Source organism: Trichechus manatus, unplaced genomic scaffold (assembly GCF_000243295.1).
Source record: "Trichechus manatus latirostris isolate Lorelei unplaced genomic scaffold, TriManLat1.0 scaffold00175, whole genome shotgun sequence".
Lineage (NCBI taxonomy): Eukaryota > Metazoa > Chordata > Mammalia > Sirenia > Trichechidae > Trichechus > Trichechus manatus.
The window spans coordinates 1,379,047-1,401,524 of record NW_004444111.1 but is presented as its reverse complement, the minus strand read 5'-3'; the positions used below and the strand labels follow the sequence as shown (position 1 = coordinate 1,401,524).

Below are 22,478 nucleotides of genomic sequence, written 5' to 3'. Positions count from 1 at the left end.
AGAATGTAATCGATGTCACTGAATTGTACATGTAGAAACTTTTGAAATGATGTAACTTTGGCTATGTATCTTTTCACCAAAAAAAGGTCTTCAAGGTCAAGAAGGGAGAATGTTGACATGTCATGGGGTTCTTAACCAATGTCATAAGACAATAGGTGTACTGACTGTTTAATGAGAAACTATTTGTTCTGTAAATCTTCATTTAAAGTACAATTAAAAAAATTTTTTTAGAAGTGTTAAAAAGCAAAGATGTCACCTTGAGGATTAAAGTGGATCTGACCCAAGCCATATTTTCAATCGCTTCATATGCATATGAAAGCTGTACAATGAATAAGGAAGACTGAAGAAGAATTTATGCATCTGAATTATGGTGTTGGTGAAGAATACTGAAAACATTATGGACTACCAGAAGAAGAATGAACATATGTGTCTTGGAAGAAGTACAGACAGCATGTTCCTTATAAGTGAGGATGGCAAGACTTCGTCACACGTACTTTGGACAATGTTATCAGGAGGCACCAGTCCCTAGAGAAGAACATCATACTTGGTAAAGTGGAGGGTCAGTGAAAAAGAGGAAGACCCTCATCGAGATGGACTGGCACAGTGGCTGCAACAATGGGCTCAAACACAGCAATGACTATGAGGACGGTGCAGGACCAGATGGGGCAGTGTTTTGTTCTGTTGTACATAGGGTCACTATGAGTTGGAACCCACTCAATGGCATCTAACAACAAGAAGAGTTAATAACATCCTAAACCAAAGATGTACCTAAAAAAAATAAAAAAATTAAAAAATCACCATTTACTATACTGGGAGAATTCTCAATGAGATCAGAAAACCAAATAATAAAGGAGAATGGGTGATGGAAAAACAATAAGGCAAAAATTATAGCTTGTTTTTCAGCTTAACAAAGAAACCAACAATGTCATCCAAAACAACCTTTCTCAGTTTCAGACTTCTCATCCATAAAAAAGGGAAAATATCTGATCTACATGCTTCATAGTAATATTAGAGGACCAATAAAATTATGTACTGTACATCACTATTCAGACACAAATTAATATCTTGTTATACAAGAAAATATGTAAAGAAAAGTTTTAAAAAGAAGTGACCTTATCTCAACTTCTAAAAAAGCAAAATGCATTAGTTGATGAAAATTGTAATGTCAGTTGTTGAGACATCATCAAAAGTGGCCTGTAAGATAAAGATTAGTAACTTTGTATATAGTTACATTAGCTTAAAATATAGGAATACATTAAACTTTGATTCCTAATAAGCTGAGCTAATGTGGTGGAACGCAAGAGTAGGCATTCCCAAATCACTTATGTTTAGTTTAGAAATACCCTGTAACCATATGATTATTTTGTAACAGATTAATCTGCATAGTTAATTTTCAATTAGGCTAAAATTTAAATATTGTTGCATTTTTATAGCAAATCTGAAATGACAGGTCATAGGGAAACTGAATCCTTGCTGTATCAAGACCTCATCTTTGCCAAAGTCTCATCTACCCATAATTTTTTTCTATGTGACAAAAATATATATAACACCAAAAACAAACAAACAAACAAGCAAATTCGTTGCCGTCCAGTCAATTCTGACTCACAGTGACCCTACAGGACAGAGTAGAACTGCCCATAGGGTTTCCAGCTGGTGGATTCAAACGGCTGACCTTCTGGTTAGCAGTCGAACGCTTAACCACTGCGTCACCAGGGCTCCGTATATAATACAGCATTTGCCAATTCAACATTTTTTTTACATGTACAATTCGGTGACATTGATTACACTCATCATGTTGTGCAACCATGGGCAGTATCTCTTGATGTATTTTCCATCACCATTAATGGTTGCTCCATGCTTCATAAACAATTTCCTCCCCACACCCTGCTGCCCTTCGCAACCACTAATAAACTTGAAGTCCATAGACTTTAAAGCTTCTTAACAATTTGACACGTCACTCTTCTTCACCAGCCTTCTCTATAATGTACTTAAAGTCCAAATGATTTAGCAGGGCATGTAAGACATCTGCACAATCATGACCAGTCCCCCTCTCCTTCATTTCTTCCCTAGAGTCTCAACTTTCCCTCACAGGAGATCTGCTGTTTTTAATACTCAAGGCTCTAATGTTTGGAAATGTTCCATATGTCTAGAATACAACTGTCTAGCTTTTCTGCCTGTAAAATCTCCTTCATTCCTTAAGGTCCAGCTCAAATAGCACCTCCCCTAGGAAGCCCTCTCAGGTTCTCCCAGACAGAGGCGGCAACTCTCTTCTCTGGTTCTCACAGCCATCTGATCACTCCCTTATAATTACACTTCTCAGCTAATTTCACCTATCTTGCGTAGAGTGTGAGTTTCTTGAGGAAAGGTATTATGTCTTAACTATCTGTAAAGTAAGAATAATACTTGCCCAAAAGCAATATTATGAGAATTAAAGAATACAGTATATGCAAAAAAAATCCAATGTCATCAAGTCAGTCTGACTCACAGCAACCCTACAGGACCAAGTAGAACTGCCCCATAGGATTTCCAAGGAGCAAGTGGTGGATTCAAACTGCCAGCCTTTTGGTTAGCAGCCATAGCACTTAACCACTGCACTACTAGGGCTCCACTATGAAAGGATCATGTAAATTCAAGTAAATCCAGCACTTGGTAAAACTCCCTACTTGTTTTGTAACCTCTATAATAAGCAAAATGTCTGCCACATAGTGACATAGCTAGATATGTATTTGCTAAATTAAACAACCATTTTAGGTTGTAATTGTTGAAGCAATTGTCTCTTATTAATTATACTCCTTGCACACAGAGATACATAAAATATTTAAAGAAATATCTAGGGCAGTTAAAAAAAATCATGGAAAAAGGTAAGTTTAAAACTTTTGCCTTTAAAAAGTTACCTTGTAAGAAATCAGATTGGAATAATTCACATTTTAAGTTCAACCACAATCTTAGCTAATGCTAATATAAATTCTTAAAGCAATTATTTTGCTCACAAAAATATGAACAAAATTCAAGTTAAATATCCATCTGTACAGAGCAAGTACAAAATTTCAGTGTAAGTATTCTAACCACATTGAATACGCATTATAGTTATCCATAGATATTCTATGAATCTGTAAAACATTTTAATTTGATATGTATTTTTGCTGTTCCTTAGTTTTTGGTTTATAAAATTTATATATGTTTACAAAAACATAATGGAACAGATATAATATTCCATATTTTCATTATTTAAAAATAGGATTATAACCATTTCCAGGGTCTTTCTTTCTTGTCTAATAGAGGGATGATGGTAGATTTTCAGTAATGAGAAGGTTTGCAATTAAGTTTCTGGAGATTGGGTTGCTAATTTGTCTACAACTTGGTGCTCATGAATTTAAGGTCATGGTTCCATACCCACTTGTGTTATCTTTTTCCCATGTTGGAAAAACTTCTCTTCCTTTGGAAGATGACGCTTTACTAAACACTACCAGTGATTTTAGAGACACAGGAATACGCAGACGGTCAGTATAAACTATAGTTGTAGTTGCTACATCCTCATTGATTTGATGTGCAGACGCAAGCAGCTGATGACTTCACTATCCCTTCTAGTGCTGTAGTATCCCCACATTTACACATAATAATGCATATTATTTTATTATATATTAATCTCTCTAATGTATTTTTATATTAAAATTAAGACATTATATATGCGTATATATTTAAATTGTGTACACAGATAAGTTATATTAACTATAACTTGCATCCAGGATCTAAAAGTGGGGAATTTCAAAGTATTTACAATTAAAAAAAGAAGTTGTATTTTCTAGGGTTAGAAACTAATGGTTTAGAGTTAAAAGTTCCTACATATTAAAGGAAGCTTTTAATAGGCATATACTTATAAAACAAGTTAAATTTTTTATTTCATAGCAACAGGGTGGAAATTAAGGGCACAGACTATGTATATTAAAAGCTTTAAATACCTTCTTGTATTTTGACCTAGTAATTCCACTTCTTGTAATTTACCCTAAAGAAATAATTGGCAAGGCATCCTTTTCCATGCAGTTTATGCTAGAAAAAGTAGAATCAATGTATAATAATCTATGGGAAGCCTACATGATGTCGTATTAAGCAGCTGTTAAAAATAATGTTTAGAAGATTATACAATGATATTAAACACTCATTAAGTACAAAGGCAGGATACTATGAGAATATGATATTATTTTATTTGTTTAAAAAATGAAGTTTTGCATAGGAAAAAACACTGGAAGGAATTATACTATAAAACCAAGCGATGGAATTCCTAGTATATTTTATTTCTTCTTTAAACATTTCTTTATTTCCCAAATTATCAGAAAAAGCCTGCATGACTCAAAGGTTTAAAATGTAACAATAAATAAGCTTATAAAAGCACAGTGATTAAAACAAAGAGGGACTCCATCACAAGCAGCTCTGATCTTGGGAAAGTTACTTAACTGCACTAAGCCTCAGGGTCCACTGCATAAAAATTAGGAGGATTACCAAAAATAGGTTTGTAAAACATCTTGCACAGTACTGCATGCATAATGTTTCTGCCATCGCTGTTGTTACTAATATTATTCTTAATGAGGAAAACAAGGCCCATGAGAGTAAAATTACTTGCTGAAGGACAGTCTATCTCACAGTTTAAAATTGTACACGTTACACAGGAAATAGAACATATTCCAAGAGCCACCGTAGATGGAACTTCATTTTCTTACATGGTATATTTTCTCCTTTGGATGAAAGGGCCATGATGAAACATAAGTTTAAAGACTCAGAGTAATAGGTTTTCTCTAAAATATTATATATCAAAAAGGGAAATGCTAGGAGTAGAGTAAAAAGCTGAGGATGGCTGAGGATAGGGGCAGGGAGATAGAGGCTGGAAGACCAGAGAATTAGGTTTGAAGACATATCTCAGTTACTACCCCAATGTTTAAATTTAAGAATAAAATTCAATTGAAAAATGTTGCTTTAAGTTGTGTGTTTGTTAAAGTTTGTAAATGTTACCAAAAAGATATAAAACTACAGTATGATATATGAAAGGCTGCATGTCTCAAAAAGTTTGTCTTAACCATGACATTTTAGATAGTTTTCAAATACAACTATGCCAAAAAAAAAAAAAAACCCAAAAGTCCACATTAAAATTGCTACCACCCTGATGTTGCTACATTTTCAACTTTTGTACCTACAGTTACATTTATTTTACTATTACGCTCACTCTTTATTATCCTAAGAGGACAAGAGAAAAACCATGAAGAAATACAGGTACAATGAATTCACCACTATGGAGGAAAAAATAGTAGCAAGGAACTATGGGCTTCCTAAATATTTTTAGGTCCGGGACAAATGGATTCATTCTGGCTTACCAGCAATTATTATTTTTTTAACTTAGCAATACATCAGTTTTCAGTATTTTTTTCTGCTTCCACACCTTTTATTATGTCATAAGCAACTACAGGTCATACCCCTCTAACTGTGCTCTTTTCAATGAAGTCAAAGTTGTTGCATCACAGCCTACCATTGATTTCCCAACTGTCCTTAACAAGTAACCCATAGCTGCACTCATAGGGACCCTATAGGACAAAGCAGAACTGCTCCATAGGGTTTCCAAGCAGCGGCTGGTAGATTCAAACTGCCAACTTTGTGGTTAGCAGCCAATCTCTCAACCACTGCACCACCAGGGATCTGTCCTCAAAACCAAACCCATTGCCAGTGAGTCGGTTTCAACTCATAGCAACCCTATAGGACTGCCCTATAGGGTTTCCAAGGAACAGCTGATGGATTTGAACTACTGACCTTTTGGTTAGCAGCTGAGCTCTTTAACCACTACACCACCAGGGCTCACTGCAAAAACTGTCACCCAACACTCAAGCTGATTTGTTCTTCATGAGAGCAGTGTCTGCTGTGCTGCCACTGGGAAAGCCCTTGACCACTGGTTTTATGTAGCCCCTTCTATAGAACTACAAACTCATTTAACTGAAGCAGCTGGGGGGAGAAAAATGAAACCAAAGAAACCCTCACATTATTCTGAAATGTTCTCTTTTAATCAGTCAGCAGGCCTAAGAACAAAATGTATATCATCCTTCTGAAACAGCAAAAAGGTCACACCAATGGGAAATAAACCACCAGCAAGTAGCTGGTTCTAACCTCTCTTACTTTCTGCCTCCATCTCTTTCTTTGAATGAATTATAATCAAGAACAATGACATATCTTTGTTTTTAAGTTGATAAAAAATGAAATTATATTCAAATAAAAAAGATAACACAAAAAAGAAAACTTTGAGCTTTAGCATCAAATGACAAAAACGAAGCCTGACTTTGTCCATCTTTTTTGAAATTTCAAAGTGAGGCAGAATTTCCTACATAATATAACTATTCCAGATTTTCAAGTTAAAATAAAAGGAATGCTGAGTATACTTTCTAATTCAGCAGGGATTGACTTCATTTCTATGAATTGTGATTCCTGCTGAAGCAGCTGGCACCTGTCCTTGCCACTGGCATGATCCAAGGCTGAGGCTGCATAACAACAAGCCTCCCCTGGATTGTGGTGCAAGGTGGACACATGAAATAAAGTATTTAACAACATCCGCAACACCTTTCATGTTCCTATCTCAAAGAGCTTTATAAAATCCAATGAATTCATAAAGCTTCATAAACTCTGAAGGGCATACATAATGACAGCTCTATATGTGGCTAACCTCTGGCAGCAGGCAATCAGATGTGTGGCTTACCAGAACCCAGCTTTTCAACTATCCAGTTTGTGAACTTTTATGCACTCACAAAAAGTTAGGGGCACAAATGAAGACACTCTGAGTCACTGGAAATTTCTAAGAATTGTGAGTGGGGATAAGAATGCACATATAAAAGGATGATATCATTGCCAAAACCCAAAAGAACTCTGGCTGTGTCTACTTGGGCAAAAGGCATTTAGATCCAATTAAGGAAGGGTTCCTCCCACTCCACTCCATGCTTTGCTGAGAAGTAAAATCACTCTGTAGTAGTCTTTGAGTGGCATACCAAATGAAATCTACAGCATTCATAGTAAGAAGAAATAGCTTAGCTATTTTTGAAATATTAATTATAAACACTAAATCAGAGTTCCTGGTGCATAATCAGTTCCCCAGATGAACTAAAGAACTTTAGGAAGTTTGTCACCTTTCTTGGACTAATATCCAGACAAAAATTTCCTACTTGGAATAACTTGCCTAGTGGGGAAACTGGTTTGCTAGTTAAGGAACAGTACACAATCTTTGTGAATAAAGCACATAATATTCCAGCAAAATAATGCACTGTCAGAAATATTGTGACCAGAGGCAGAAATGATGAGTCCCAAGACATAGATATTTCCTCTGGGAACATAATCATTGAAAAGACAAGACAAGGGAAGGATCTTAAGGGTCAACCTCACATAATAAAAGCCCTTGCCCTGATTTGTTCATGTACCGGGCAACTCCAGCTTCTGGAAGCCTCAGTTTCCTCATATGTAAATGAGAATAATAATATCTACCCTCATGTGGCTGCTGGGAATAGTAAATGAAAAAACATTTGTAAATTGCCTAGTAGGTTTCCAATCAATCACATAATGTATTATTATCATTTCTTCCTTCTTGTTGTTATTGTTAGGTGTCGTTGAGTTGATTCTAACTCATAGCAACCCTTTAGGACAGAGTAGAACTGCCCCATGGGGTTTCCAAATATAACAGCATTACCAGCTTTGAGGGATATCGCACAGATAGATACTGTAGGTAGCGCGTAACATGAATCAGTTATGCTATGACTGACTATAACTACTGGTAAAATGCAGGAATATTCTAGAGTGTATTGTAGACTACCCTTACAGTACCCATTGCCATCGAGTCGATTCTGACTCATAGTGACCCTACAGAGTAGAACTGCCCCATACGGTTTCCAAGGAGCAGCTGGTGGATTCCAACTGCTGAACGCTTAACGCTCCGTAGACTAGATGGTATATATGGCTAAATGCCCACCAGCAGAGCCCTTTCAATCTCCCAGGGTCCTCCTATCCCGATTTCTAGAATTATGATGTTTTTTGTCTCAAATGGACTTAGTCTGATTTCAAAACTCCTATATCCGATATAGCATCATTACTACTTCTTTCTAGTTTTACTGATACCAGTTTAGTGATGAAAAAGCCAGGACATCAGTCAAAATCTTCTTTTCTCAGCTAAATTAATTGATGTTTACTATATGCCAGGCAAAATGCTAAGTGCATAACATGAGCCGGTCATTTAATTCTCACAACAACACTATAGGATTAGTACTGTTATACTTGTTATCTTGCATATAAAGAGATGGAAGCAGAGAGAGCTGTAATGGTTGCTGAAGGTCACACAACTAGTAAGGTTAGAGCTGAGAATCAAAAGCAGGTCTACATAACTCCAGAATGTGCAATTTTGATCACTATACTAGATGATATTATGTACAATTGTGTAATTCATCTGAAGTAAAATAAATTTTATAGCTATACTAATGATATGAGCCTCAACTCAGGACATATACATGTGAATAAATACTGGTGGCAAAGAATCATCAGCAAATTCAAAATTGGCATTTTCATATACTTGTTATCCAAAGCTAATGCTGTATTTTTATTTAACTAAGGGCTTCATATTCTTAATTGTTAAGAATTAATAGCATACGGCATTTTCACAATGGACATGTAAAATTAAAAGCTGATGCCATTACAAAACATTTTGAAATTTGTAAGCCTAGAATGGAAAAAGGTGGTTGGGTGGCGCCAATGTTTAAAGGTTAGCTGAAAGATTAGTGGTTTGAAGCCTCCCAGAGGCGCCTCAGATGGCAAGCCTGGCGATCTGCTTCCAAAAGTTCACAGCCTTAAAAACTATGGAGCTCAGTTCTACAATGCACACATGGGGCCCCTGTGAGTCAGAGTCAACTCAACAGCAACTAACAAAGTAACAACAAAGAACATAACATTTTTCCTTTTCCCTTTGAATCCTACTGGATCTCAGGAAAAACAAAATTGGACTAAGTTAATTATTCTCCACTCGTCCTAACCTCAATGAGAAATATGAAGCATCTAACTCATTTGTTGAAAAATAATTTAAAAATCAGGATACAGCATACTTTACGTATAACATATATTCTAATTTAGTTCTTTATTACGGCAAATTAAGAAAGAGGGATGGAAACAGAAAACAGAGAAAGCCATTCAATAGATGAGAGAGGAGACAGAAGAATACAGATAAACCAAGCGAACAACTGAATGAAACGCCACTGAACAAATGAATGAAATACCAGTGAACAAAACGCAAAAAATATACACAGCCGCACCACACAGATACCTTTAAAAAATACAAAGATGATATATAATGGGTACACAATAAATGATTAATCAATGAAGAAGAAGGCTTGCCCAGGACATGGAATTTCATAATGTTATAGCCCCACTTTAAGGCTTTTGAGACTTTCAAAGACTATGCTTTCACCTCTCCCACCACGATCTATTGACATTTGGCAGTAGGCCATAAAAAATTAAACAGAGTTTCAATTTCATTCAAAAGTAATATGATTGGTCAGTCATTATCATAAGTGACTAGGTAAATTTACAAAATTATTGTAAATAATCAGTTAGAATCTTTTTATTTAAATAAGTAATCAGCCTTTAAATTGGATATTAAATATAATTATGTTATTAATTTTACCATTGTCCATTTTTCATTTTTTTGATCTTCACTGATCACAAGATCATGCATTTTTCAAATCCAAACTCCTATACCAAAGACACAAAAATTACATCTAAGTGTTCTTAAAATCCACTTTGTAGATTTTGCTCTGCTACATAAATTAAATTAACTGTAATTTGCTATAGCTGGTGCACATCAGACTCTAAGATTCCTTGGTACCTGTTGTCTGTCCAGACGCATCCGCTTGGCGGCATTTCTACTCTCACTCTCACAGGCTGAAGCCAAGATACTCTCTGCAACTGCTGAAGTAAGGTGGGAAGGAATAGGTCGAGACTAAAAAAGAAGAGAAAAAAACATGAAAAAATTATTAACAGTATCATTAACAGACCAATGCTATTCTCAGACGAGCTCACAGGACCACCACCACGTGCAGGAGTATCCATTCATTTCAACTGAAGTTATTTCAATAGAGGGAGGAAATGGAAATTGTAAGATGAAGAATGAAAACTAGTTAGAGGTTAAAGCTGTAGTTGCTACGCAAATCCATCATTCACCCCACAGCTCCATTATTACAAGTAGTTAGTCTTGGCCAGTAAACTGGAGTTTGAACAGGCAGTGGATTTTGCAAATAAAACAAATCCTTTAATTATTTTATGACATATGACAGTGCTTTTTTAAACTTAAACACAACACAACAAAGCAAAAACAAGTGGCAGGGCCAAAACGTAATTGTAGAAACCAACAGACACTCAGACCATGTCAGACAATTCTAATATGAAATATTATGAATATTTACAGTGTAAGTTGTGAGGTAATTGATGCGATTAAAATGCTTTAAAAAAAAAAAAAAAAAACCTGCTTTATCAAACTAAAATGTGTCAGTCCTAAGATAATTTTGACATACCAAAAGTTTAATGTTTTAGATGTGAGGTGTGTGTGTGTGTGTGTGCGTGTGTGTACTGTATGTGCATTTGCCTGTGTCTGAGCCTGTGTGGTGCAAACAAATGTTTTGTTCCTTTTTCTAAAATATCAGTTAATATTATTAGTTTGATAGGTACATGCTAGAATCCATCTTCGATGCAGCCCACATGGAAATTAATTAATCCTCCAACTAAGTTCCTAATTACTACAAAATTGTTCGCAACTCTCCATATCATTTGTGATAATCATACAAAAGTTTTCTATTATTTCTGCCATAATTACATGCAAAAACATCTAACTGAAAGATGAAGCACTTAATGATATTGAGCATTTTTTAATTAAGATAAGAAAATGATGATTAAAAATAACATGAAAATTAAATGAGATGAGTTAGCAAAATTATATGAAATTACAAAATCAAGGTACCTTTTGGGAAGCTATCATATATAGTGAATATATGAATATATTCATATATAGGTTTATTCAAAGTCTCAGTCCAAAATATGAAGAATGTTATTTATTAGAAGGTTTCAAAATAATACAGATCTTTAAATTTTTTTGTAGATAAACTTGAACATTCTTTTATTGTACCTGATTCATTTTGCTAACTCTGCCATGTAAATGTGATTTTGCAAATTGAAATTATGCATATGTCTGAAACAATATCCTAGACCAGCTAAATGCAGACTATGGTGCTTTAGCAGACACTCCTCAGTGGAATTTTTGTAGCATAGAAAGAGACAGATGCTGATGCTATGTCAACTAGGAAGCAATTTCTGCAACTGCCTCAGGAGACTTCCTCACTGCTTTCACCTCCAAAGCAGCCTCTGGAAGCAAAAAGGTAGGAAATGTATAGGATACAGTCCTCACCTGCTAACCCTGTGAGATGTCTGAAATGATGGTTAGATAGCTTTGACAATAAACCAACTCTACTCATCTCTTGGAGCCCTAGTGGCACAGTGGTTAATAGCTCAGCTGTTAACCAAAAAGTCAGCAGTTCGAATTCACCAGACGCTCCTTGGAAACTCTATGGGGCAGTTCTACTGTGTCCTATAGGGTCACTATGAGTCAGAATCAACTCAATGGCAATGGGTGTGGCTATTGGTTTTACTCATCTCTCGGAGACTATTAGGATATTTGAAATGTTATTTTTGTAAAAGAAAAAGAAGAAAGAGGCCAGAGAGGTGGAAGGGGAAAATGCAAGAGAAGGGCTGTGAGAAAGAAATTAGACAAGTAGGACTCTGCTTCAGGAACAGAAAAGAGGATCAAATGAGCTAAACTTAAAAAAAAAAAAAAGTAATAAAGATGTAAATATAATTTCAAAATTCACGTTACTTCTTCATTTCATTTTCTACTTCACCAATATAAATAAGGTAGCCTAGCTCAGAATGAAATATTAAGCTACAAAGTAGGTGTCTCATTAAAATTCAGCCACAGTATGCTTCAAAGTTATAATCTATACCATATAGGAATTAGGTAGACATTGACATCTGTTATAGACTGAATTATGTTCTGCAAAAATTTATATTGAAGTCCTAGCCCCTGGTAACTGTGAACATGACCTTGTTTAGAAATAAGGTCTTTAAAGATGTTAGCAGTGAGTGAAGTTAACATGAGGTCATATCAGAGTAGGGTGGGTCCTAATGCAATCTGAGTGGTGTCCTATAAAAGAGAAGAGACACAGAGAGACAGAGGGAAGGTGGCCATGTGACAAGGAAGTTATGATGTAGCTGCAAGATAAGAATGCCTGAGGCTACCAGAAGCTGGGAGAGACAGAAAGGATCTTCCCCAAGAGCCCTGGAGAGAACATAGCCCTCCCAACACACTGAATTTGGACTAATAGACTCCAGAACTGAGGAACAATAAATTTCTGTTCTCATAAGCCATGCAATTTGTAGTAATTTGTTATGGCAGGCCTAGGAAACTAATACAGTTTTTGGTACAGGGAAGTGGGATGCTGTTGTAACAAATACCTTAAAATGTGCAGTGGCTTTGGAATTGGGTAATGGGTAGAGGCTAGAAGATTTTTGAAGTGCTTCACAGCAAAAGCTTAGATTACCTCGAAGAAACTATTGGTGGAATTATGGACATTAAAGACAATTCTGGTGAGGGATAAAAAAGAAGTGAGGAGAGCTGTAGAGAAAGTTTCTATTGTCTTAGACAGTACATATATCATCATGAACAGAATGTTGCTAGAAATGTGGATGTTAAATGTGCTTCTTGTGAGGCTTTAAAAGTGAATGATGAACATGTTATTGGATACTGGAGGAAAGGAAATCTTTGTTATAAAGGAGCAAAGAACTTGCCTGAATTATGTTAGAATGTTTTGTGGAAAGCAGAACTTATAAGTGATAAACTTGATATTTAGATGAGGAGATTCCTAAGCAAAATGTGGAAGGTGCAATCTGGTTTCTCCCTACTTACAGTAAAATGTGAGAAGAAAGAGATAAATTGAGCAATGAACTGGACAAAAAGAAATAGAACTTGAAAATTTGGAAAATCTCAGCCTATCCATATTGTAGGAAGTATGCTCTGGAGAGAACATCATTGGTAGGCTGGACAAATCTTTGCTAAAGATATTAGGTGGTGACTTATGGAATCATCAACCATCTCAGCAGAAACGTTGCCAGCTTAAGCTGAAAGGGCCAAAGACAGGATGAAATGAAACAAGGCTGTTGGACTGCTACGATTCTACAGACAGGAAACCAACTGATGGAGCTCCTTGGCTATGAATATCTACACCTTCTCCGCACTTATCAATACAGTTAGGTTCCAAAGACCAGGTCATTATGCGAAATTGGTAACATGTGAAAATGGAGGATGACCACATCAGATCACAAAATGGAGGATGACTACATCATTACATAACTGCCAAATTACATCATTACATAACTGCCAAACCACTGAGAATCATGGCCCAGGCAAGTTGACATATAACGTTAATCATCACAACCAGCATTACTCTTGCCTTGCACCTCGGCACTCATTACTGCCAGACGTATGTCATAAATGTGCAGAATAGTTGGATAGTAGATTTTTTACTATTGTTGTAAATGCAAAATGTTGGGTAATGAGACAGTCGATAAGTGAGGAGGTGTACTGTCCTTCAAGAACTGGGAAGAGTAGCCCAGGGGGCAGGGACACTGCCTCCTTGGTTCCAGAGGGCAGGGTCACCTCCTCAATTCCCAGGGGTGGGGCTATCACCCTGGTGAGCCAGGAGAATGAGGTTACCACCCAGGTGAGCCCGGAAGATGAGGCCACCATCTCGGCGGGCCCAAAAGTCAAAGCATTCAGTCACAGAGGATTATTCTGAGGCCTTGAAATCTAGTTGAATTTGCCCTGCTGGATTTCAGACTTGCTTGGAACCCATCACCCCTTTTCTCTCTCCAATTTCTCCCTTTAGGGGTAGTAATGTCAATCCTATGCCTGTTCCACCATTGTATTTTGTAAGCAGACTACACATATTTTAGATTTCACAGGTCCATAGATGGAGAGGGATTTTGTCTGAGAATGAAACATATACAGAGTCTCACCTATACCTTATTTAGATTATTTAGAAGATGAGATTTTAGACTTAGAGTTGATGCCGGAATACATTAAGACTTTTGGGGATGGTGGGATAGGGTGAAGGTATTTTTAATGTGGGAAGGACATGAATTGAATTGCATCACCAAATTGTGTTTCTCAAAATTCATGGTGAAGTCCTAACCCCAGACACCTGTCTGTTAGCATGATCTTGTTTGGAAATAGGACCTTTGAAAATGTTAGCAGTGGAGTCATATTGTAGTAGGGTGTCTACTGAATGGTGTACCATAAAATAGGGCAAGAGACACAGTGGTGTCCCATAAGATAGGACAAGAGACACAGAGAGACAGACAGAGGGAAGAAGGCATGTGATAATGGAGTTATGCAGCAGCTGCAAGCCAAGGAACATCTGGGGCTTCCAGAAGCTGGGAAAGACTAGAAAAGATTTTCCCTAAGAGACTTTGGAGAGAACACAGCCCTGTCAATGCCGTCAATTTGTACTACTAACCTCCAGGACTGTGAGACAATAAATTTCTGCCTCATATGCCACTCAATTTGTGGTTATGGCAGCCCTAGAAATTAATAAAACATCCTTCTCAATTGAATTGATTTTTTAATGGAAATGTGTTATAGGGAGAATGAGAAGCATTAGAATATTCCATTGCGAGAAAAAAAAGGTATTTATTTGATTGTAGTTAGCATTATTCAACAGGAGAGAGAGCCCACACCTTTATAAGACTACATTATTAGACCATTTATCTGGTTCCAGGGACTGAATTAACAAAATGCAGATATAATACTGGCAGCCTCCCTTTTCTTGATCCAGTTGTTCATAGCCACATAGGATTCAGAAAGACATATTTCTGTTCTTCATTACCTCTATTTTTCTCTCTTTATCAGGTATCTCCATGCCAAGTTAAACCAAAAACCCATCATTGTCGAGTCGATTCCAACTCATAGCAACCCTATAGGACAGAGTAGAACTGCCCTATACGGTTTCCAAGGATCCAGCTGGTAGATTCGAACCGCCAACCTTTTAGTTAGCAGTCAATCTCTTAACCACTGAGCAACCAGGGCTCCATATTCCAAGTTAGGTGTATGTAAAGCTATGGAATTTTATTAAGCTGATTAAATCATAGTAAAATAAGTTCCTTAAACACATAAAAGTTTAACAGGGAGATGACATTGTAAAATATCCCTTTAATTAAAGTTATGTAGTAGAATTCGAGAACCCTGGTGTCTCAGTGGTTAAGAGCTATGGCTGCTAACCAAAAGGTCGGCAGTTCAATTCCACCACCTGCTCCTTGGAAACCCCATGGGGCAGTTCAACTCTGTCCTATAGGGTCATTATAAGTTGGAATTGACTTGATAGCAATGGGTTTGGATTTTGGTTTAGGAGTAGCATTTCCTTTCAAATTAGTTTTTAATTTGTAAAACAAAGTGGGAAACTACTCTTACTAGAACAATAAAAAGTGCTATGCATGAAAATTTATGTAATTTCCTTCTTGGAGGGAAGGGGAAAGTTAGGGAGAGTTGGGTTTTGCCAAGATGTTTTAAATTGGTCTTCTCTGAAACTAGGATAATATCCTTGTTGAGTATAAGTAGATTTTTTAAAAGGTCACTTGATAATTTAAGATTTCAATATTTTGCACAAAAAAAAAAATCAACATCAAAATAAAGTAATTATACCCTCTTTCCTATTGAGTGGGAAAAAAGCGGATGGAAAGATATAGGATTCAACATTACTGGTAGCTAAATAGTATAATTTTGAAAATAGAGTTGTTCTCAGTTTACAAAGAATCATAATTTGATAACTGGCCATAGAAATCATCCAGTCCAAATTTCTCCTTTAAAGTTTAAAGAAACAGAAACCTAGACAGATTAAGTAATTTGCCAAAGGACAAACAGATAGAGCTAGGTCTAGAACCCAGGTTTTCTGTCTCCCAATACTTAAGTTTTTTTCTCGCTCCTATATTCTGTTGTATGCCTAGCACTTTTACATAATTTATCATTAAGAAAATAAAATATTCTAGAACACATCCTTACATATAAACTGTTGCGTTCAACTAAAAGTGAGCAGACCTGAGATAGCCCTTTCCACATGTATGTTATAATCACAATAACTGATTCTTGCTTGTTGAAGAGACGGGCAGAATGAATTAAGAAAATCTGTATCATAGTTTAAGAAATATATATCCATTTTTCAAAGAATTTACTGTATCAGAAATACATAGTAAAATATGTATCTCCATATAAAAATCCTATACTATCCTAATTTAATTTTTAGGTAAATATTAGTAATAGGTAACTTGCATTGAGTGCTTAAGATATGCAGGCATTTAATCGGCCAAACAACCCTAAGAGAAAAGTACTTACATTACCTATATTTTACAGAACAAAAAATTGAAGTTTGGAGATATAATGTCACTTGCCCAAGATCACACAGCTAAGTATGCGAAAATACCTGGTTCGAACCTCAGTCTGATGATAAATTGGGAATTATTCTACAGCTAAGGCCACGGAGAGGTTAAATAAAGCTAGAGCTCTTAAATACTACACATTCTGTTGCAGAAGCACCCATATAAAGCTAACCCCATTTTGCACTTAAGCAAAGAATATATTAGGACCCCCCCTAAAACGATACTTCTCTTAAAGTGACTGAAATACTCTCAACATATTTTTTAATTATTTTTTAAAACCCTTTGTCATTAACAGCACAAAAACAAACTGTAACTTATCTAAGTTTTGCCACAAGTTCTAAACTGATGCGGTCTAAATTCATGAAATTTTTAATGCTGGAGCAGCTAGAAGTTCCAAGAAATGACTGTACATGAAACACAATAAAGCTGAGTTTCATACCCAAAATGATAATTCAGGAGTCAGGCAGAGGAGTTTATTCTCACCTGTAAGGCAATCCCACTAAAAATCTCTTTGGTTCTAATACTGATGAGCCAGTAATGCCTGCCAATGCTCCCAAACACACACAGAGCTCAGTTATGCTGTGCCTGATTGTAAGGTACTAAACATGAACGTCTCTTGCCTGCTTTTGTTTTGTTTTGTTTTTTCCCCACGATTTGACTTTTATCTATTTTACAGCTGAAAGGTGCTTGTACCAAGACGGTGACAAGGAGATTAATCAATTTTGCTCTTTACAGAAGCAATTTTATCATAGAGAAATTTAAACAATTATTTAGCATGTGTTCTGTGAATTATCTTCAACTGCACCCTCCTTTCTCACCACATTTGAAAGCTGACAGCTTATTCTAACATCACTGCTTTGCAGTCTTCCTGGCAGATAATTAGCAGAGTATACTAAGGGCTAGTCATGGATTCCATCAGGGATGAGTGCTGAAGACTTCCTCTTACATCAGTAAGAGTGGCCGTAAAAGACAAAAAGCTTCCATGTGATAACATAAGACTATTTTGAACAACAACAACAAAAAATCAAATGCAAAGGATTTAATAGATAATTTATTTTAAACAAGCACTTCTGTTTGAATATAGCTTCAGTAAATATGCTGTTTGGTATCATTCTTCGAAGATTTTAAAATAATGATTTACAAATTTATATAGTCATACACTTTACATTGGGAAGACTTGCTACCTATTTCTTTCCTTGCATATATGGTAATACTAACCACCCCACACTAATTATCTGCTCATAATTAACTCACTGTCAGCTGGGATCTGAGTTGATCTTTCCCCAGCACTGTTCTTATCGTAATAATTATCTACGTTCAAATCAGTAGCAGTGGTGTCATTAAACAGATGGCTAAACTGCCACACAAGGCCTTTGGAGCTTAAAAAGTCACATTTTAATTGGGGGCTACAGATGTGATTGCTGTTGGCACAGCGTAAATGTGTATTTTCTTATATACGCATGCAAAACTTATCACCACACTGAAAAAACTATCTTATTTCTTAGGTCATAAAATTATAAACCAGACAAATTTGAAGTGCTCTGAACTGCTGTACATTTAGGATGCTGCAGATTTTTGACAATTACAAGAAAGTAAAATAAATAAATACATAAATAACTCAAGAATGTAAGTTTCTGTCCATGGTTAATGTGGCCAAGAGCTCTGTAGACTCTAGTGCTTAAGTATGAGCTTAATCAAGTATTAAACAAGGCCAGATTGGGAGCTACTGTGATATCTACTCCAGATTGTAAGTAGAATGAGCTCCTTCAAGATAATTAAAGTAAATGATTCAATAGTCAGGGTTTAGCTAGAGTCCTAAATTAACCAAGAGGCTTCATTCGTCATCGTAAACATGAGTGGAATAAAGGGACAGTTTAGCAACTGAGTTAGACTAATCTGGATATTTTTCTGTAGGCAGCTAGTTTCTATCTCTGTGACCATTTTTGTTAGTTAATCTATGTCTCAGTTATGTTGCCAGATATTATTTCTATTTTTATGAATGAGGAAACTGAAGTTCAGCCAGTAAGTTATGAATAGGAAAAATAATCACCTCATTATAGAGTAGTTATTAGAATTTCATGAAATAGTGTACATAAAGCCCCTTGAATAATCTATTTATTCCACAAATACATTTAATGAGCACTTTCTATATGTCAGGAAGTATGCCAAGCCCAGGGATAGGGAGATAAATAATATCAATACTGTTCCTGACATTACAGAGTTTAAAGTAAGTACAGTGTCTAACAAACAGAGTATAGTAGACAAGCAATGAAGTTATGTTTGTTAGTTTCAGAACCTTTTATCTGAGATTCTGAAATCCTAACATTGCATAAACTGAAGGATTTTTCAAAAACGTGGGGCAAACCTAGTTGGCAGCAAAAACTGACTTGGATTTTTATAGTCTTTCTTCATCCTATTTCCTGTGAATATTCATATGCTTTCCTGCAGAAATAGTAATATCTTTGTATATGGGATGCTCCCCTATTCCTACTGAGTAGTATGCAATAAACAGAATATGTACTCTGTCATGTTTCCAAAATCTAAAAAGTTTGAATTCTGAAACACATATGATCCAAGACTTCAGATAAGGTTGTGAATAAGGATTAAAACTGTTGTTCATCAGGCCCTCCCTCATCCCATATGGTTTTGGTGGCAATGATAAGGGAAGTACCTCACTGAGCTGACCCTGCGACATAACTTAGTCTTAGACAATCAATCACAGGAACTCATCGTTTTGTTCCTAGTGATTGATCCAAGAAGTGGACATAGGATTCAAACAGGGCTAAAATCTTTTTTATCGGAGCTGAGACCTGGCTGGAAGAGAGCTTTTGGATTGTGAGTTCTAAGAATAGAGGCTCAGAGCTGCTGATGTCAACATTTCCCACTAGGTAGCAAGGACCTGTCTGAGATGGTAACCAATACACAAGTGAAGCACAGTTATTAAATGGAAGGGTGGCATACCCTGCCTTGGAGCCTACAGATCCAGCTGCGGGTGAACCCTTGGACTTACCAGTTACTTGAGAAAATTCCTTTAACTAATACAAAAGGTTGTCAAAATGTGTTTTTAACAAAAACAGAATATGAGCTAATTAACCCTCATCTAGGCTTTGATTATAAATATTTCATTTATTAATTAGTGGTCCACGCCTTAGGGTTAAGTTTAGAACATTATTGGCCTTTAATAATGATATTTCAGAGATGCATGTGAAATTAATGTCTTGTAGTTGATACTTAGAGGCCCAGCTTAAATTAATGCCATCTGGCAATACCTCTGAGCAAGACACAAGATCAACTAAAATAACCTGTTTTTACTTTTAACTACCCAAACCCAACCCATATCCATGGCCATCAGGTTGATTCTGACTCGTAGTGACCCCATAGGGTTTCCAAGGCTGTAAATCTCTACAGGAGCAGACTGCTACCATCTTTCTCTGATGGAACCGCTGGTGGTTTCCAACTGCTGACCTTTTGGTTAGCCGTCGATTATTTCAACCACTGGGCCACCAGGGCTCCTTATTTTTAACTAAGTGACCCTTTATTTTAATCTCTACTAGGAAACATCTTTTAATTCTAGAAAATAAGGGATTATATATACCTATAATTATTATGGATCATGGCATCTTTTTCTTCAATAGTATACTTACGAAGCCTAAAACTATACACCATTTCAATTCATATAATTAATATCACTACCTATTCACACCAATTGCCAACTAGAAAAGAATATTAGAAAATTAGTGTTTCAAGAGTTAAGAGAATTAAAATTAAATGTTATATAACTGTCTTTTTTAGGGGAAAAGAAATCTCCTTAAAGAGTTAAATGCATCAGTCTAGAATTTTAGTTAGCAGTAGCTTTCAAAATTGAAATGCAATTGTTAGGTACTGTGTGTCTTAGTTATCTAGTGCTGCTGTAACAGAAATACCACAAGTGGTTGGCTTTAACAAATAGAAATTTATTTTCTCACAGTTTAGGAGGCTATAAGTAGAAATTCAGAGCGCCGGCTCTGGAGGAAGGCTCTCTCTCTGTAGGCTCTGAGGGAAGGTTCTTGGTCTTTTCTGAGCTTCTGCTCCTGGGCAATCTTCATGTGCTTGGCATCTCTCCTACCCTATCTCTCCTTGCTAGCTTGCATTTAATCTCTTTTATATCTCAGAAGAAATTGACTCAAGATACACCCTATATTAATCATGCTTCATTAACATAACAAAGACAAACCATTCCCAAATGGGATTATAACTACAGGCATAGAGGTTAGGATTCATAACATATATTTTGGGGTGATATAATTCAATCCATAACATTCCACCTTTTGGCTCCCCCCAAAATTTACGTCCTTGCCACATGCAAAATGCATACACCCCATCGTACCATCCCAAAAGTCTTAAGTTAACTCCAAGTCCAAAATCTCGTCTTCTGAATCATCTAAATAAACTATAGCTGAGACTTTAGGAGTATTCCATCCTGGGGCAAAATTCTTCGTCATCTGTGAAACTGTGAAATCTAGAATACAAGCTATCTGCTTCAAAGTACAATGGTGGAACAGGCACAAGGCAGACATTTCCATTACGAATGGGAGAAATTGGAGGGAAAGAAGGGATAATAGGCACCAACCAAGTCCAAAACTCAGCATAACAAATTGTATCAGCTCTCAAAGCCAGTAAACAATCCTCTGTTCTCTGAGACCATATAGGCAATGGCCCTGCCCTCCAAACTCTGAGTGTCGGCCATACCCTTTAAATTCTGGGTGGAGGCCCCTCGGCCTTGGATTTCAGCTGTCTTCCAGGCTATCTGGAATAGCAACTCTGCTCCCTCGGCTTTAGGCTACCTCACTCCTCTAGTCCATTTGAGTGGCGACCCTGCCACCTTGGCCCTGGCAGGCCCTGTTCTTCTGCCCCTTGGACATGACAGTCACAGCCCCTCAACTTTGGGTGGCAGCCCCATGCCCCTGGTACACCTTAATGGCAGCCCACACTCTGGAACCAAGTTGGAGAAGATCTGACTCTTTGAAACTTACGAGGCTGTGGCCCCACCCTTTGAGATCCAGGAGATGTGACACCACCCTTTGATACCAAGAAGGCCCTACTTTCTATGCTCCTTCCAACAGTTCTGTTGATTTCTGAGCCATTCCAGGCATGATCCTTTTCTTTTCTTTTCTTGGAGAACAACAGATGTAGCTCCTTTGGCCTGTTTCCTGCCTGTAGAATTCCAAAAGGCAGAACGTTCTTTTCTTTCATTCTTTCTTTGTCCCTTTCAGTATAAGCTGATGGATTTTTTTTTTTCTGCGATAGCTGGTTAGATCCATCAGTCACAGGCTTAATCTCTTTAACAAAAGATTGTGTAGGCATGTCCTAGGTGAACATTCTAGGACACAAGTCCTTTGCTTGTACAACATAATTTTCCAAATCTTTAAGTTCTGTTTTCATTTTGCACAGTTCATTTTTAAGTCCATCTCTTTCCTCTTACATTTTACCATAAGCAGCAAGGAGAAAGCAATACCTTTAAAACCTTGCTTAGAAATCTAATCAGCCACATATCCAAGTTCATCACTTGCAAGTTCTACCTTCCACCGAACATTTGAACATAATTCAGACAAGTTCTTTGCCACTGCATAAAAAGCATCACCCTTCCTCCATTGTCCAATCATGTTACTCATTTTCTTTTAAAGCCCCACCCGAAGTACATTTAATGTCCACATTTGTAGCAACATTCTTTGCTGGTGCCATCTGTATTCTCTAAAGATGACAGAGGCTTTCTCTATAGCTCTCCTCACTTCCTTCTGAGCCCTCACCAGAATTGCCTTTGACCTCCATATTTTTACCAACGGTCTCTTCAAGGCAATGAAGGCTTTTACTATTAGGCACCTTAAACCTCTTCCAGCCTCTATCCATTACTCAATTCCAAAACCACTTCCACATTTTAGGTATCTGTTAGAGCAGCACCCCCACATCTC

General features: G+C 36.7%; 1 protein-coding gene across 12 annotated transcripts in view; it reads right to left on the bottom strand.

Annotated features, from left to right (window-relative positions):
- Positions 1–22,478, bottom strand: part of NOL4 (nucleolar protein 4) — a 392,270-nt gene that overhangs the window by 55,282 nt on the left and 314,510 nt on the right. For 11 of the 12 annotated variants that reach the window (XM_023741176.1, XM_004386883.1, XM_023741173.1 and 8 more), the window contains one exon: positions 9,884–9,997. The exons of the other annotated variant lie outside the window; for it this stretch is intronic. In XM_023741176.1, the coding sequence (XP_023596944.1) occupies positions 9,884–9,997 (114 nt within the window). The remainder of the gene's footprint in view (positions 1–9,883; positions 9,998–22,478) is intronic. 12 annotated transcript variants of the gene reach the window in all.